Raw genomic sequence first — 19,228 nt, forward strand, 5'->3', positions numbered from 1 at the left:
GAAACGGTGTCGGTGGGGCGCAACAGGCCCTGAAGAAACGATGCTGGTGGGGCGCAACAGGCCCTGAAGAAACAGTGCTGATGGGGGCGCGGTAATGACACAGTCTCTAAATATAACCGTTCACCAACCTCTGCTCAGGGTCCCTTAGCAAACCGGACGGGGGCCTCTACGCCTGTAGCGAGGTGGCACCCCCTGGGGCCGGTGATGACAGGGCTGCAGCTGTGGGAGAAGGCGGGGGGCAGTGTCCTGACCGCTGTAAAGGAATGGTCTGTCGTTGCAGCAGTCACCTGAGGTAGCCGCCTTGTCACAACAGGGTGGGAAGCAGCGGGAGTGGCTGTATGTCACCGTATGCAGGGAGCGGCCGCCGGTGCAAGTCTCTCACGTGTCACTAGTCGGTGAGTCCGCAGCTTTCCTTTCACAGGCCCCTGTCGGTCTCTCCACAACACACAGTCTGCTCCCTCGGTCCTCTCTGTCTCATACGGCTTCCTGTCTGTTGTCCTGCTCTGTCAACTGCCACTTCAGCGCGCCTCCTGCTCCTTTTAAGCTTGCTCCGCCCCCTGTTTACCTGACAACTTCAGTCAAATTTTTCCTTTTATTTTCCTCCCAGTATCGTCCCCTCAGGAACCCTGATGGCGGTCCCCTGGGTACCTGTCTTTTCACTGTCTGGGAGTCCTCCTCCCCACATGTGCTGTAATTTTTATACAACTGTAGGAATCTTGAACAGCATTCTTGATCATTTTTGTTGACTGTATACTTCCTCACTCACTGTATTATCTGTACTGATGTCTTCCACATTGCAGTTGTGATACTGATGCTTTATCCAGTCATTCATTTTAGTTTTACAGACTGGAAAGTGTTATTTAATTATTACAACTCCCATGTTTTTGAGTTTTTTCATAAAATGTACAGGTGGTTAGTTCATGTGTGTTTTTTTATTCAGTTGTTTTTTGGTTTTAATTGCTACAATTTAACTGGACAGATAATCCCAATATAAAAATAATTACAGCTGTTTATGGGTCGCCCACCAGGGCCGTGGGGTACTCGGAGCCGGGCCCGTTGATTTCAATGGGAGATGTCACAGTGGCTGTGACCCGGTCCGTGGCCCTGGGCGTCCATGTAAAAGAATTAGTGTGGCTGATGATTAAAGTTTATAAGTGGATGATTCGTGGCGCCACCTGTGGTGTTCGGCAATGAAGATGTTAAGCCGACGCTGCAGACAGATCCTCTGGGACAGATGGTGTGGTGCAGCAATGATGTTGTGGCCCTCCACAGGTAGGGCTGTAGTCCCAGGGCAGTGTAGATGGAAAGGTAGTGAGCAGAGTGTAATGGTGCAGTGTTAAGCACAGAGATGTAGCAGTGCTGAGTGGGTTGGCGCAGGAATAAGCGGAGGACACCAGGGCATGTAGTTCCAAAGCTTTACTCAGTCTGTTGTGCATACAGGTGCCCGCCGCCTCGGTGCTGTGTCCTCCAGGTCAGGGGCTCAGCCAACCTCCAGGCAAGATGAAGTACTCCGTTCCAACACTCCGCCAACATATGCCTTCTCTGAACGTCTCCTTTCTAGCACTTGTAATGAAGTACTTGTGGTTGTGTGTTAAACCCAAGTTCCTCATTTAAGATGTTCCTTTGAACTCTACTTGTATGGCAGACAGCTGTACCCTGCTTCAGGGACTCCTTACTACCAAGTCCCGGCTCACTTACGTTGCTGTTATGCCCCCAAGTCTTATTGTGGGAATAAAGTGGTGACAACTTCTATTCCTCCGGTGTCTGCTGCAGGACCATTAGTATCCATACAACCTCGGGGACCGGACCCCGGCCATGCGCTTAGAACTTGAGGAAGGGCTCTGCTCTGACCCTAGTCCTTAGTTCTCGTCTTCTCCTTACGTTCCGTACAAATCTTTCTTCCTTATGGAGAATCAGGCTTTCTATATCTCTTTCCAGTGCCAGCAGCTCCAGGTCACAGGAGACTGCTGCAGCACCTCCCTCCATCCATCCCACTCAGGGGAACTTCTCTCACAGACTGACTTAGTCCTAATCATCTCCCGCTCACTTGTGCAGGCTAAGCTCCACCCACCTTCCCAGCACTCTTCATGTTCCAAGCAGGGAGCCACCAAAGGTGCTTAGATGGTGGGGCACCACACCTCAGGAGGAGGTGCAGTACCTCTGTGGCGACTTAACCCTCAGGGGCGCCACATTTACATCTTATACTTTTACAGTAATTTCTTATACTACATTCCCCTCTACAGGGAAATATATGCTTGGATGTAACTTCTAGCAGTAGAGTTTCATTTATTTGGGGCAGCTAGGCTAATGGTGGTTGCCTGATTTAGGAGAACTACTGGTAATTTAGTGTACACAAACCTTTTCAAAGTTTAATTATTTTGTATCTAGTTCTGAATGTTTAACATTTACTTGTTATAAAATCCTGGTGAGACAATAAATGCTAGAAGGGAGCATCCCATTTCAGACACAAGATTACTTAAATTACCTGATAATTTCTTCTTTTTTTTTTTAATAAAGTTTCCTAGTTTTACATTTTTGGCCTCTATTGGCCAGCGATGGTTTAAAACCATAATATCAGATGGCATTTACCCTACCTGGGTTGAATGGGTGCTCTGTCTGTGTTTTAGATGCAGCAGTGACGTCACAACTGCAGCCTATGCTGACTTTGGACCACATCGGAGGCTCAGAACCATATAATTGTATTTTAGCACATTGATGGCCAATAGGTCAAAACCCTAAAAGTGGAAAACGTTTTAAAATGGGGAAAACAATACAAAAACCCCACAAAAAAGTCGTTTTTTTTCATGTCAATGTTATGCAAAAGGTAAGATACCACAGTACATCTTGTTTACCCCCTTTTAATCGTACCCAGTGTTAAAAGATATTATCCAAAACCTTTCACTTTCACAACGGGATGTGGGAGGCACTGCTGATGTGATGTCTGTCCACTGCTTCCAGGTCCTGTGCACGGCCAGCACAACAGCTGTCCTGTGATTTAGAACAGGAAGGATGCACAATACCTGCAAGCATCATTGGCACCACTCCTCTCCGGGTGCAGATGTTAGATGCCCAAGCGAGGTGGTTGTGGGCGAGCTTCGGTCCCCACTTGCTCTGGCATCCTACAGTCCTAGTGTGTTGCTGTTTATGTATGACTTTCCACTTACTTCTGGCCTGCAGGCCTCTGCTGACTTCAGGAGTCCCTCTTATGGAACCTGGGCAGCAAAAAATCCAGGAGACACATGGTTAATAAAAAAAAAAAAAAAATTTACTTTGAGAATGGCAACCTGTACAGTATTTATAAGCAGGTTCAAAGGATAAGGTCCAATGAGTTGTCATCATTCCACAGGTATCGGATACAACTTTAGCCCTTGTTCTCGGAATAGGTGGCCTATTCCCCTCTCTGGCCTTTCCTAGCCCTTGGGGATCTTCCTCACCTCTAGCAGTATATTTGTATTGTGATGTCCCATGTAGTCTGAGTCTCTTTTCCTGTAGTTTCACAAGCGGAGTGTGCCCCTGTCCCCCGACGTCCATCTCGAGGCTGCCCTTGACCATTAGATGAAATCGCACGAAAGGGTATTTGCGGCAATCCACTGCCTCGAATATTAGGCTCATATTGTCCTTAGCAGCCCAAAAGTCCTGCTGCCCTAGCATTGACGAACTGTCACTTCCTGCCTCTGTTGTGAACACTCAGTTCCCCTTCCCAACTGGGCTGGCCACTTCCGTTAACCCTGTCCCAGCTAACTGCAGCTCCAGGGGGGTATTATACCTTTATCACATACAAATGCATAAAAATACATTTAACCCTTGAGTGTCGGGAGTAATCCATTAGCTCCCACCACTGCTACACAGAAGTGAGAGGGGCTGGATAATCCCTTTAAATCTAGTCAGACCACACAATTGAGATGTGCAGATACAGATTAGCACACTTTAGATCGGGAAGCAGCTATGTGCAAAAGAAAGTTCCCCCCCCACTGCTATTTCTGCATAGAGGGCCATGCAATTTATGCATTACCTCCCAGACACACAAAATACTGCATTTTCATCTTCATTCCTTTGTAGGTTTTTTGTAATTTTTAACTTTTTTATTTATACTTGTATAATCTTCCTTCTATTAATATGTAGGCTTCTAGTGGTATGAGTTTACCCAGTAACTAGCTTTTTTTAAATATTCTACATGTAGGAATTCTCTGAATTGTCTTCACGTCCCACCAGTCCATTGCACTCCAATGTCCGTTTGTGCCCTACCTCTTCCGTCAGCCATTTCCCTCTAGCAGATTTCACATCTCCAGCGAGTTCTGTGTCCTGCCTGGATAATTCTGCAGCAAAACACAAGATTTTAGTTAAGCCAAAGAAAAGGAGAGCACCAAACATGAGTGGGAAACCAACACAGGTAAAAAAAAATTTATAGCAAAACTTTGTTTTTTTCAAAATGTAACTTCTCTACACTGTGTTCCAAATTATTATGCAAAAAATATTTCCTCATATTTTCTCTAAATTACCAATATGAATTGCAGTCATTGTTATTTTCCAGTCATCTAATATTCTAGTATAATTGCAATGTTTTTTAACAAACTGCCTATGAAAACAGTATATTTTTAAAAATAAGAAACACTCAAAATGCATGTTCCAAATTATTATGCACAGCAGAGTTTTCAACCTTTTTATTTTGAACAAAAAAAATGGTCAATTGTGAAATTGTAAGCATTATCAGCTTATTACAAAATGAAATCAAACCGTTTTCAAGTCAAAACTTTATTCTAGGTGATGTTACATTTGCACATAGGACCCCTTGTTCGAAAGAAGCTTCTGAACTCTCTCGTCCATTGAATTTGTCAGTTTTTGGATGGTTTGTGCTTCAATTGTTTTGCATGTGGACAGAATACCCTCCCAGAGCTGTTGCTTAGATGTGAACCGCCTCCCGCCATCATAGACACTCCTTTTGATGATGCTCCAGAGGTTCTCAATGGGGTTGAGGTCAGGGGAAGATGGTGGCCACACCATAAGTTTGTCCTCCTTTATGCCCATAGCAGCCAGAGATGCAGATGTGTTATTTGCAGCATGAGACGGTGCATTATCATGCATGAAAATGATCTTGCTGCGGAAAGCACGGTTCTTCCTCTTGAACCATGGCAGGAAGTGCTGTTTTAGAAACTCCACATAGATTATTGAGTTAATCTTTACCCCTTCAGGGATCCTAAAGGGGGCAACAATCTCTCTCCCCATGATTCCAGCCCAAAACATTACCCCACTTCCTCCTTGTTGGCGCCTTAGCCGTGTTTTCATGGGGTGTCCATCAACCATCCATCCTCCACTCCATCCATCTGGACCATCGAGCGTTGCACGGCACTCATCGATGAACAAAACAGTTTGGAAGTCAGTCTTCATGTATCGTTTGGCCCACTGGAGCCTTTCTGCTTGTGTGCAGTGGATAGAGGTGGTCGACAGGATGGCTTACGCACAGCTGCAAACCTCTGAAGGAACCTGCATCTTGTTGTTCGGGGGACATTGGAGGCACCAGCAGCTTCAAAATCTTGTCTGCTGCTATGACAATGCATTTTTGCAGCTGCTCTTTTAACCTGACACAATTGCCTGTTGGAAAGAGTTCTCAATTTTTCCTTATCAGCACGCACACGTGTGTGCTGGGAATCAGCTACATACTTCTTGATTGTGCGATGATCACGATGAAGTGTCTTGGCAATGTTGATTGTAGTCATGCCTTGACCTAAATACTCCACAATTTGTTGCTTCTCAGCAGCCGACACATCCTTTTTCTTTCCCATTTTGGCAAAAAATGTAGGCTGCTTAATAATGTGGAACAGCCTTCTTAAGTAGTCTTGCCTTTGTTTGGACACACCTGCCAAACTAATTTGCACAGGTATCTGCAATTGCTTTCAGTGATATAAAGAGCCCTGACACACATCACCATCAATGAGTTTAAATGACAAACAAAAAAATTCTAACCTTATCACTCCTAAACTCTTTTTGCATAATAATTTGGAACACAGTTTATATAGACTTTCTTTTAGAAGTAAGAGTTCTATTTTTTTCTGTGCAGAGGTCCAAATACTACACAAAACTGGAGGGGTTCAATAAAGGTTAAAAAAACAAAACAGGATTGCTTTCCTTCATTAACTTTAATCAATGGGCTGCTTCAAGTATTGCAATTTGCTCCAGTGACCCAGTCCCAAGAGGGGTGGTGGTCCTGGAAAGTTTCAGATAATTTAAATAAGTATTTTTCACTTTTTTTCGCAGTATACTGAAGAAACCAACACTCCAGCAGTAATGAAAAAGGAAGAAGAGAACTATAACATGGTATGCAAAATTATACACCTTTAAATACCATGCGCAGAAAATAGTAGGTCTAAAAAAGTTCATTATGACAACTAAAACAGTATTTTTGGACTGTAGATTGCAGATGTCCTGTTTCCCATACACGATAAATCTTATGTGATTAACCCCTTTCCTACATTAGACGTACTATTCTGTCCATGTGACCTAGGACCTAATTCCCATGGACGGAATAGTACGTCTAGCGCGGACAGCTGTGCTCACGGGGGGAGCGCAGCTGATCGCGGCCGGGTGTCAGCTGATTATCACAGCTGACACCCGACACTATGTGTCAGGGGCGGTCACGGACCGCCCCCGACACGTTAACCCCTGGCACACTGTGATCAAACACGTTCGCAGCGTACCGGGGTTTAGGGAAGCATCAGGAGGGAGAGGTCTCCCTCCGTGCTTCCCTGAGATCCCCACAGCAGTGCGATGTGCAGCGCTGTGGCGGGAGTCTCCTTCCCTGCAGGTCCCTGAATCCAGGGGCCTGCAGGGAGGCGGCTTCCTCATGCCTGCAAAGCGCCGGCATGAGGAAGCCTGCAGCACTGCCTGTGACAGATCCCTGTCACAGCAATCTGTGATGTGACAGATCAGCGATCTGTCACATGACAGTTATGTCCCCCCTGGGACATTGTAATAAAGTTAAAAAAAAGTGTAAAAATGTATAAAAAATCGCTAAATAAATTAAAAAAAAAATATTCCCTACTAAATAAAATAAAAAAACATAAAAGTACACATATTTGGTAACGACCCGCCCTATAAAACTGTCCCACTAGTTAACCCCTTTATTCACCCTTAAAAGATAAAAATAAAAAACAAAGCAAAAAATAAAGCTTTGTCATCATACCGCCTAACAAAAAGTGCAATAACGCGCGATCAAAAAGACGGATATAAATATCCATGGTACCGCTGAAAACGTCATCTTGTCCCGCAAAAAACGAGCCACAATACAGCCTCAGCGAAAAAATTAAAAAGTTATAGCTCGCAGAATAATGCGAGGCAAAAATAATTATTTTTTATATAAAATTGTTTTCATTGCATAAAACCGACAAAACATAAAAAAAACGACATAAATGAGGTATCGCTGTAACCATACTGACCCGAAGACTAAAACCGCTTTATCAATTTTACCCCACGCGGAACGGTGTAAACGCACCCCCCAAAAGAAATTCATGAAACGCTGGTTTTTGTTCATTCAGAATACAAAGCGATCAAAAAATGTCACGTGCCCGAAAATGGTACCAATAAAAACGTCAACTCATTCCCTCACATGACTCAGTGGGTCAAAATATGGAAAAATTATAGCTCTCAATATGTGTTGATGCATAAACTATTTTTACAATAAAAAGCGTCTTTTAGCGTGCGACAGCTGCCAAAAATAAAAACCCACCATAAATGGTAAATCAAACCCCCCGTTATCACCCCCTTAGTTAGGGAAAAATGATAAAATAAAAAGTATTTATTTCCATTTTCCAGTTAGGGTTAGGGCTAGGGGTGTGTTGGGGTTAGGGTTGGAGTTAGAATTGGTGGGTTTCCACTGTTTTGGCACATCAGGGGCTTTCCAAACACGACATGGTGTCCGATCTCAATTCCAGCCAAAAAAGTCAAATGGCGTTGCTTCCCTTCCAAGCTCTGCCATGCGCCCAAATAGTGGTTTACCCCCCACATATGGGGTATCGGCGTACTCAGGACAAATTGCACAATAACTTTTGGGGTCCTGTTACTCTTGGGAAAATAACAATTGGGGGTGAAAAGATCATTTTTGTGGAAAAAATATGATTTTTTAATTGTACGGCTGTACGTTATAAACTTCTGTGAAGCCTTTGGGCTTCAAAGCGCTCACCACATATCTAGATAAGTTCCTTGGGGGGGTCTAGTTTCCAAAATGGGGTCCCTTTTGGGGGTTTCCACTGTTTAGGCACATCAGGAGCTCTCCAAACTTGACATGGCATCCGATCTGAATTCCAGCCAATTTTGCAGTGAAAAAGTCAAACGGCGCTCCTTCCCTTCCGAGCTCTGCCATGCACCCAAACAGTGGTTCCCCCTCACATATCAGGTATTGGCATACTCAGAACAAATTGCACAATAACTTTTCCAGTCCAATTTCTCCTGTTACCCTTGGTAAAATAAAAAAATTGAACCTGAATAATTTTTTTTGTGAAAAAAAGTTAAATGTTCATTTTTTTTTTTAAACATTCAAAAAATTCCTGTGAAGCACCTGAAGCATTAATAAACTTCTTGAATCTGGTTTTGAGCACCGTGAGCGGTGCAGTTTTTAGAATGGTGTCACTTTTTGGTATTTTCTATCATATAGACCCCTCAAAGTGACTTCAAATGTGATGTGGTCCCTAAAAATAAAATGGTGTTGTAAAAATGAGAAATCGCTGGTCAACTTTTAACCCTTATAACTTCCTAACAAAAAAAATTTTGGTTCCCAAATTGTGCTGATGTAAAGTAAACATGTGGGAAATGTTACTTATTAAGTTTTTTGAGTGCCATAGCTCTGTGATTTAAGAGCATAAAAATTTAAAGTTGGAAAATTGCGAAATTTTCAAAATTTTCACCAAATTTCCGTTTTTCTCACAAATAAACGCAAGTTATATGAATGAAATTTTACCACTAACATGAAGTACAATATGTCACGAGAAAACATTGTCAGAATCGCCTAGATCCGTTGAAGCGTTCCTGAGTTATGACCTCATAAAGAGACAGTGGTCAGAATTGTAAAAATTGGCCCAGGAGTTAACGTGCAAACCACCCTTGGTAGTAAAGGGGTTAAACTGTACATTTTAATCTTTCTTTTTAAAGATGGAAGAGCAACAACCAGTCAAGATCCTGGACTCAGAAAAAATGTTTGAGCATGAAGCACCAAGTGAAGAAGTCAAAAACATAGAAGGTATTTGTCTATTAGCCTTGAAACCTCATGCAATTTTTTTTCTATTTATTTTTTGTTGACTTTTGAGTAATTTTTCTTGGGATTTGTTTTTATGGTGTATATTTTCTGGTAAAAAGGACAGTGCAATATGATTCTTCTCATCAATACAATTATGGCGATACCAAATTTGTCCAGTTTTTTATTATTTTAATGGTGAAAAAAGTCTAAAGTTTGCAAAAAAAAAAATTGGGGGAGTTGTCACCATTTTCTGAGATCTGTAACATTATTTTCCATGTGATAGAGCTACATGTTAGCTTATTTTGTGCGGGGCAAGACGACGTTTTTTTATTAGTACAATTTTGAGATGGATGGACTTTATCGCTTGTTACAGCATTTTTTGTGAAATGTAATTTTGGCGTTCTTGAAATTTTTCAGTTTATGGTGTTTACAGATCGGGTTAACTGCTTGTTTTTTTTAAATTTTGATAGATCAGACTTTGAACTAGATTTGAACTTTTCATTTTTTTTATTTTCATATTTTAAAAAAAAAAACTTTATTTTTTATTTTTACTGATTTTGTTAGTTCCCTTGGGGGGCTTGAAGATGCGATCATCCATTCACTTGTGTTATATGCTGCGATGCTTCGGCTTCTCTGCATATAGCAGAAATCACAGTCTCCTTTGAAGCCTGGCCACAGGCAGAGTTTCAAGGGAGTTCCATGATGACATTCATGGGGGTCATCACCTGACTCCCGGCTGTTATGACAACCCGTCAGCGACCCGGGAGCACGTTACTGGCGTGCCGATAGGTGGAAGTAAGGACATTCGCGCTAAACTAGCTAAATGACAGCGGCAAGTCCTGGCTGTAAGGCTATGTGCCCACATTGCAGAAATGCTGCGGAAATATCGGCAGCATTTCTGCAACTCCCTGCCACGGGTGAAACGCATGCAGAATTTGCATGCGGTTTCCCGCAAAACACAAGCATTTTGCAAGCGCTTTTAGCTTGTGGAATGCTTGCGCTTTCCAAGTAATTTGAAGCATCGCTTGGAAAGGTGATTGACAGGTTGGTTACACTTGTCAAGCATAGTACTTGACAAGTGTCACCAACTTTTTACTATTGATGCTGCCTATGCAGCATCAATAGTAAAAGAATGTTAAAAATAAAAAAAAATATGGTTATTCTTACCTGCCGACGGCCCTTGGAGTCCTCAGCGACGCTGCCGGCAAGTTCCGTTCCCAGGCGTGCTTTGTGCGAAGGACCTTTGACGTAGCGATCGCGTGTCGGCAGCGTTTATGAGAGGCAGGAAGGACTCCGGGGGCCGCCAGAAGGTGAGTATATCCCTTTTTTTTTTTCTTTTTTTTTTTTTTAATTCTATTTTGTACAGGGATATGGTACCCAGGGCATGGAGGAGACTCTCCTCTCCTCCAGACCCTGGGTAATATCTGCACATGATACGCTGACTTTACGCATGGTGGGCATAGCCACATGCATAAAGTGAGCGTGCCAATGCAATCCTATGGCTGTGGAATCGCCGCGATTACGCAGAAATAATGAACATGCTGCGATTCCGGTCTGAGTATAAGCCGAGACCCCTAATTTTGCCACAAAAAACTGGGAAAACTTATTGACTTGAGTATAAGCCGAGGGTGGTGTTGCACAAGTGTTAATGGTGGCCCAAGAAGATGCTCCATAGATAAAATACCCCCCCATAAAATGCTGCACATGGGTTAATGGTGGCCCAAGAAGATGCTCCATAGATAAAATACCCCCCATAAAATGCTGCACAAGGGTTTAATGGTGGCCCAAGAAGATGCTCCATAGATGAATACCCCCCATAAAATGCTGCACAAGGGTTAATGGTGGCCCAAGAAGATGCTCCATAGATAAATACGGCCCATATATTGCCGCTGCAGCTGCAATTAAAAAAAAAAAAAAAAAAAAGACATTCTCCTTTCATCGCTGGCAGACAGGTGCCGGTGTCCTGAGAAGGCGGGGATACCGGTGCGCTATGTGGGCCAGGTGCCGTTGTCGCCAATGGCTCAGGCCCCCAGCACTGGCGATATTCACCTGTCCCCGTTCTATCGCCGCTCTGGCTCCCAGATCTCTGCAGTGACATTCAGCAGAGGGCGCACACTGACTACGTCATCGTGCCCTCTGACCTGAAAGTCACAGTCAGAAGACGCGGAGGACAGAGCGGCGTGCAGCAGTGGAACGGGGACAGGTGAATATTGCACTGCTCCCCGTCCTCCCCTGTCATACTCTCCCTCTCCTGGCGCACTGTTTCTGCAGCCCCCCTGCTTCTTCCATGGTCTCGGAACCACAGCTTTTCCAGGTTTCAGCGGTCATGTGGTACCCCTCATTAAAGTCATGAATGTGCACATATTTATGACTTTAATGAGCGGTACCATGTGACCGCTGAATGCAGGAAGAGCTGGAGCGCCGAGACCTTGGAATAAGCAGGGGGGCTGCAGAGACCACGCCAGGAGGGGGTGAGTATGATCTCTGACACCCACACTCCCCCCTCCCCCGCCGACCCCCGGTATATGACTCGAGTATAAGCCGAGAGGGGCACTTTCGGCCTTAAAAAATGGGCTAAAAATCTCGGCTTATACTCGAGTATATACGGTAATTAGATTGATGAAAAATTTTCATTACTTCAACTACAGTTTATGCATCAAAATTGTGTGCGCTCATATGAAGATCAACAGATTTCCAGAAGAATCTGCACAACTTGAGTTAACTGGCAAACTGAAAACAGCCAGAAAATACAATATGGTGGTCACTAGAGTGTCTCAGTTAATGACCAGAGGTTTGTGGATATACTGATTGTCAGAGCAGTGCACAGTGTATGAAGTTGAAGCTGCTTACCTGAGGTAAAATGGCAGTGACTGCATGGTCACCGGCACCAGGGTGTATTAAAAGGTTTGAAGTAGAAGGTAGAACTAAAATGGCTAGAAAATGCCAGGGGCATGATTGGAAGAAGGGGTGGCGTTTAAAATGGTCAGGTAAGTGTATTCCAACCTTTTGTCATGTCTACCTGTTAATTGGAAGGAAGGTTACGCAAAGTACAGATCTTGACACTGTAGTACCGGTTTGTGGGGGGGATGTATGCTGGTATGGCAGGTTCCCATTGTTTGGTCTATAATACTAATGGGAGCTTGTTGGGATGACCAGCGTATGTTCTGGAGCCCAGTGGCTTATTGTGATCCGCAGTTGAGGAGGGCAAGCCCAACTACCAGAGATGTAGTTTGGGAGGTAGACAGGCTCCTAGTAATTGTCTTGTCCTAAATGATTAATGAAAACCTAACTATCCTAACCATTTTTATTTCATTTTTGTTATTTTAGATGCTCTACTGCAAAAACCAAATGAAGATACAATTGAGTCTGTTTGCGAACTTCAAACGGATATATCGCATATGAATTCCAAAAATTCCAATGCACATTTGCTTTTGGAAGCCTCTCTGCTTGAGGACCAGATATTGTCATTTCAGACTGAAGAAGTATGTAGTGAAACTGATGTGGATGGAAGTCGCATGTCTATAGAAAATAAGATCGATGCATCTGCAGAGGATTCAAAAAGGGATGAAGTTATTACATCATCACAAACTTGTGATTTCCATCCTAGCCATGAAAATAATGAGATTATAGATATGGTTAAACCTTCTGAACTCAATCATGTTAAATCTCCTGAAAGTAACATTGTTCAAATAGAAAATCCCAATTTAAACACCAGCCAAGGCCTGGTTTGTGGTGCATTAGGAAATTACCAGCCAAATTTAGAAAAAGCCGAAGCCGCTGCAGTGAGTGAAATAATAGATAAAGAATGCAATGGGCTTGGCAAAGTCTTACCAAGTATAGAAAAAGATTTATTAAATGTGATAAAAAGTGACTTGGTTGAAGGGGAGTCCTTACAAGACTGCGTATTGTCCCTAGAACCAGTCACTCCCATGATAAAGAATGAGGAAGTTCAAGTGGTTCAGGTTCCTCTTGAATATGTTGATTCGTATGAAACTAATGATGAAGAGCATCCTGGTACAATATTACAAAATGCAGAACTTCTCCTAGAAGTGTCTGATCAACTGGTTGAAACTAATGAGAGTAAGATCGAGTACTCACCTTCCAAAGAAGAACCAAAAACCTTTGATATGAGTAATACTGAAAGTAACGATGAACAGTCAGATATTGGTGGTGTAAATGATAGCAAAGCACCAACTACAATAATAAATGCCAATGACTCTGGCTACACAGATGTCTCCACAATTGTGCCTGATATTGGTCTTCTTTCAAAAAGTGAAACTTCCACAGAAATAGTCAAAGTAATAAAAGCAGCAGAGCAAAATCCTGAGAGTAATGTTAAAGGATCTGCCAAACCGGTAAGGTTTACTGTAACCCCAGCATGGCAAAGAGCACTTCCAAGTGGATCTAGTATCAAAGATAGTCCCTTCATCAAGAATATGGTAGTCAATATTGACAAGTCTGAATCTTTTGATGGTGTAGATGAGTCTGTAGTACAAAATAGTAAGAAGAATAATGTTCAAAAAAACAAAGAGGAATCTTCTGCTCACTTTGGTATCAGGCTTAGACGAACTTCTTCTTCTATAAAGTATAGTGAAGACCATCAAGAAGTGTCTTCCAAACAAGGCATATCTTCTGGGGATAATTCATCCTTACTCTCAGAGAGAAACATGCAAAGTCCTAAAAAGACACAAGTTAACACAGACTGTGCACAAATTACAAAAATCTCTCCCACTAATGAAGAAAAAGCCACTACAGAAATTAAAATTCAGGCAAAATCAAAAGCAGAAGATTCTTCACCACAAGAAAACTCAGGTACTTCTTTAACCATTAAATTAACTGCACTGTATACAAAATGTTTATATTAAAACTAGATGTGTGTCCGATGCTATCGCATCGGGAGGGCAGTAACATCACGATGGGGGCAGCTTTGTGGTGCTGGGGGTGGCGGCCCACCCACTTCCGGGTGGCGGCCCACCCACTTCCGTGCAGTAACAACCGGCAGGAAAGACTGTGTTTTGCGGCCTGTGCTGGAGATGGTGTGCGGCGCCACCAGAGGGTGGTCGCACCCAGTCTCCAGCACAGGCCTCAAGCCGCGGTCTTTCCTGCCGGCTGTGACTGCACGGAGGTGGGTGGGCAGGCAGCGGCGGGATCCGGCGCGTGTAGTCAGGTGGTGGGTCCTGGCGGACGTCCGGTGGCGGCATCCCTCTCATTACTCCCCCCTCATTGCACCCTCTCATTATACCCCCTTCATTACACCCCTCTCATTATACCCCCTCGTTACACCCCTTTCACAGCCTCGTGATCCGAGCGGCGGCCTGGATCCGAGCGGCAGCAGGGTTGCGATCGGCGGCTGGGATCCGAGCGGCCGCCAGGATCCGAGCGGCGGCCGGGATCGCAGCGGCGGCTCGGATCCCAGCGGCGTTCGGGATCGCAGCTGCATCCTGGATCTGAGCAGCATCACTTGGGTGTTCCAAAATGGCGGTCGGCGTACTTCCGGTGTGGCGCGGTGGATTGTGGGATTCGGGGATATCCAGACAGAAGTGGATGACGGACAATTTAAGGCAATTATATATATAGAAGGGTATAAAATAGAGTGTAGTAACTTATAAGACCTTTATTGCTATTTATGAAGTTTTTCAGAAAAGGGTAAACACAATCTGATTTATCTCTATAGACTTTATTGTACCTTGACTCTACAAGTCTGGTTTGGTTAGTGATGTCATGAGAAGGATGCTAGTTCTATCATTAGTATTCTGATAATATGGGATTATCATAGTTTATACTGAGGGTTCAGTTATTGGGGAATATTTATAATTTGTCTGAGTTAGTATACAGTCCTCTACACTTCATGTATAAAATAAAAATGAATATATAATCATTATTTTTTTTTTTTAGAACCTGCATGGATTACAATGGCAAAGTTGAAACAAAAAGGGTTTCAGGAGCATCCACTTGCCAGAGAGCAGAGTAGCACAGTCGAAAATGAGAAAGTTGAGGTAGGGAATTCAAGATGTCTTGTTGTAGAATGCCAAAATGCATTTTATTTTGCATCTTTTGACATCATCGCTTGTATGATGTCATCTCACACATGCACTGGTGCACTAATTGAGATTCATCATATCTGTGGCCAATCCCATTTATGAAGTTGGTGTTGACCTCCTCAAGATTAATTTATAGGGACTGAACCAGTTTGTGATGTCACTACCTGGCAGGTCTTGACCTGTTCTCAGTCCTTACAGGAGATACATATCTAATTATGTCACTGACATCAATGCTTCTACAATGTCACCTTACATGGAAAGTCATTTCATGCTCAACTGCCCTACATACACTCCATGTCCCTAACAATTCCCCTGAAAATGCCATCAATTGTCATCCCTCCTGATGCCATGACTATGGCCTCACCATCCTCTAAGAACTCAGAAGAACACTATTGGCCACCCATGTTTCACACCTGAAGTAGTAGGTACCTTTAGTTGGAGTATAAGGATGACTCTTATGATGGCCTTGCGCCCTGTACACTTAGGTGTAATCATAAGCAGTCATGTCACCACGCTTTTAAGGCCATTAAAGTGGACATGTTAAGGCCTCTTTCACACTTCAGTCTTTTATCGTCAGTAAAAACCCGTCAGTGTGAAAAAACTGATGCATCGGATCCATTTTTTTTGACGGATCCATTGAAGCTGCAGCTTTTGGAATTTAAAGGAATAGGACTCTGGAGAGAGAGAGCTCCATTCTATCAGACAACGGACGGCGACGGATCCGTCACCATCCGTCTTTTCAACGCAGACAAAAAAAAGTTACTATGTCTGTTGTGTCCAGACACGGACGCTGAAATTCCGACGGATCCGTCAAATGACGGATGAAACAGACGGCCATCCGTCGCAATCCGTCCCTAATGCAAGTCTATGAGGAAAAAAAGAGCTATTTGCACCTTTATGGGACACTAGATATCGCAGCATCGGGCCTCCTGATGAGCCTAATAAGGCGAAACGCGTTGAGGCGTTAACTGGTTGTAGGCAGGTGGCAGAAAATGCAGATGAGTATCACTGTGGCAGTTCTGCGTTTCTTGTGTGTATATATATATATATATAGCAATGGGATACATCTTCTGGCCGTTTTGTGGGTTATGACTTATTAGAGTCAGTGCCTTTTTCATATATCAATATATCTTTTACATGAGATTGAGGCACTATTCACAATTACTGTTTCCCATGATGATGTCTGCTGTTCAAATTTGACCACCGAATGCCATATGTGTTTTATCTAGCTGAGGCTTTAACTGTTTATTGGCAGGTGGCAGAAAATGCAGATAAGTATCGCTGTGGCAGTTCTGCGTTTTTTGTATATTCACAGCAATGGGATACAGCCTTTGGCTGTCTTGTGGGTTATGACTTATTAGAGTCAGTGCCCTTTTCATATACTAATATATCCTATACATAAGATTGAGGCACTATTCATAACTGTGTCTTTGCTCAAATTTGACCACCGAATGCCATATGTGTTCTATTTATTTTTAACCTCTTTCTCTGGGGCACAGGGTCCTCTATAGAGCAGTTTGGTCTCTGTCTAGAAGTAGGGGTTCCCTTATTTGTATCGGGTAGAAGGGACCACTAGTGGCGGTAGGGTTTAATAGGGCCCCTAGGGACAGCCATCGTTGAGCGGGGGCGCCATAACGTTCCCCCCTAGGGTGCCAACCTCCGCGGACAGGCAGGATACAGCTCAGTCTCATATGAGGGATTCCAAGGTGTCACCTCAGTATGGGCTTTGTTTGAACACTTATTTCATTTTCTTCATTTCTAGTCACTTTTTTTTTCTGGTGTATACCACATTTGTGGTTTTTAAACAATAAAGTATCATTTTTAAGGAATATATATATATATATATATATATATATATATATATATATATATATATATATATATATATATATATATATATATATGATTTGACTTGAGAACCCTTATAATATTTCATTTGAGATTGAAAAAAAGAATTCCCCTAAAAAAAAAAGACCCGTTTTTTCAAAAAAGGGCAGATTTCGACTGACGTCAAAAGACTGAAGTGTGAAAGAGGCCTAAGCCATGTCATTACTATTGCCTAGCATGTCATCACTACAAATTACATTCTCTTATCCCTCACAAGGGACACAACAGTCAACGACAACACCCCAGGGTGACTTCACTCCAGTGCCAGAAAATGTTAATAAATGTGACCCTTTCAGTGCAATGCTAAAGCACTAATTTGTTTTTTTGCACAATTGCATTAATGAGAAAATAGGTTGCAGAGTCTTCATAAATATGAATCGATGTGTTAAAGGGATTTTCTGTTTCCGGAAAAACACTATCCCCGGCTGCAGTCTGTTTTATTTTCTTAAAAAATAAATAAATAAAAGTGTACTTTTCTCACCATTCTTGGGTCCAACCCTGAATCTCCACTGGTGCTTCTGGCGTCTGTTATTGACTCCAGTTCCGACGTTACGTCAGCAGCCATTTACTCAGCTCAACATCTCTGGCTGGGAGTGGTTCATATCATCAGCTTTGGCGTAGATCAGTTATTGGCTGAAGTGCATGTTGATATGAAGGGGGCACTGCAGACAATAACAGACACTGGGTGCAGTGGCAGAAACAAAGCGCTAAATCCGGGGAGGATGAGTAGAGCAGTTTTTTGTTTATTTATATCCAAACAAACTGCAGGTGGGGTGACAAAATTGTCAAAAAAGGAGATTTTTGTGTACTCACCGTAAAATCTCTTTCTCTTGGCCTCTAATTGGGGGACACAGAACCATGGGTGTTATGCTGCTGTCCACTAGGAGGCGACACTATGCATAATCTGAAAAAGATTAACTATGGCTCCTCCTCTGCAGAATACACCCCTGGACGGCGTCGGCCTTCTCCAGTTTTGTGCAAAAGCATTAGGAGGAACGGAACAATAACAACATAACCCTGCCTGTAAGAAAGCTACTATGTAAAAGCTCAAAAAAACAATATGAGAACTCAGCCGTAACAACGGCCCGTAAGGGCAACAGGGTGGGAGCTGTGTCCCCCAATTAGAGGCTAAGAGAAAGAGATTTTACGGTGAGTACACAAAAATCTCCTTTACTCTGTCGCCTCATTGGGGGACACAGAACCATGGGACGTCCCAAAGCAGTCCCTGGGTGGGAAGCAATGGACGAATATTGTGCTAGCAGGCCCCTAAACTTGGGGCACTGCCGCCTGCAGAACCCATCTACCCAGGCTCGCATCCGCTGAGGACTGGGTAAGAACACTGTAGTGTTTCGTAAACGTGTGTAGGCTAGTCTAAGTGGCCGCCTTACACACTTGTTGTGCCGAAGTCTGGTGCCGAATGGCCCAGGAGGCCCCTACTGCCCGTGTAGAGTGTGCCGTGATACCGGCCGGAAGAGGGGAACTGTTAAGTCGGTAGGCCTCATGTATGGTGGACTTGATCCACCTGGCAAGGGTAGCCTTGGAAGCCAGCAGTCCCTTGCAACCGCCTTCCGGAAGAATGAAGAGGGAATCAGACTTCCGGAAGGGTGCAGTTCTGGACACGTAAATCCGCAATGCTCTGACGAGGTCAAGCGTATGCAGAGCCTTCTCCACTCTATGAACTGGAACCGGGCAAAGGGATGGCAGTGAGATTTCCTCATTGAGGTTGAAGTTGGACACAACCTTCAGAAGGAAGGATGGTACTGTACGGAGAACCACCTTGTCCTGGTGAAAGGCTAGGAAAGGCCGTCTGCATGAAAGTGCTGACAATTCCGACACTCTGCGTAACGAGATGATTGCCACTAGAATAACTACTTTCTGTGACAGAATGCAGAGTGGAACTTCTTTAAGGGGTTCGAAGGGTGGTGCCTGCAATGCTGTCAGTACCAGATTGAGGTCCCACGTTTCCAGCCGACGTTTGTAGGGAGGAACCAATCGGGAAACTCCCTGGAGGAAAGTCCTTACTTGCGGTTTGGTAGCAATGCGCCTTTGAAAAAGGACTGAAAGCGCTGACACCTGA

The 19,228-nt window shown here is 43.6% G+C and overlaps 1 protein-coding gene across 10 annotated transcripts in view; it reads left to right on the plus strand.

The window, feature by feature from the left end:
• KIAA1210 (KIAA1210 ortholog) overlaps positions 1 to 19,228 on the plus strand; it is a 238,566-nt gene that overhangs the window by 201,717 nt on the left and 17,621 nt on the right. For all 10 annotated transcript variants that reach the window (XM_073560975.1, XM_073560980.1, XM_073560979.1 and 7 more), the window contains 5 exons: positions 4,181 to 4,390; positions 6,253 to 6,312; positions 9,139 to 9,226; positions 12,551 to 14,035; positions 15,119 to 15,219. In XM_073560975.1, coding sequence (XP_073417076.1) covers positions 4,181 to 4,390; positions 6,253 to 6,312; positions 9,139 to 9,226; positions 12,551 to 14,035; positions 15,119 to 15,219 — 1,944 coding nt within the window. The remainder of the gene's footprint in view (positions 1 to 4,180; positions 4,391 to 6,252; positions 6,313 to 9,138; positions 9,227 to 12,550; positions 14,036 to 15,118; positions 15,220 to 19,228) is intronic.

This window comes from Dendrobates tinctorius, unplaced genomic scaffold (genome assembly GCF_039654945.1).
Source record: "Dendrobates tinctorius isolate UK_male_01 unplaced genomic scaffold, ASM3965494v1 ptg000309l, whole genome shotgun sequence".
Taxonomy (NCBI): Eukaryota; Metazoa; Chordata; class Amphibia; order Anura; family Dendrobatidae; genus Dendrobates; species Dendrobates tinctorius.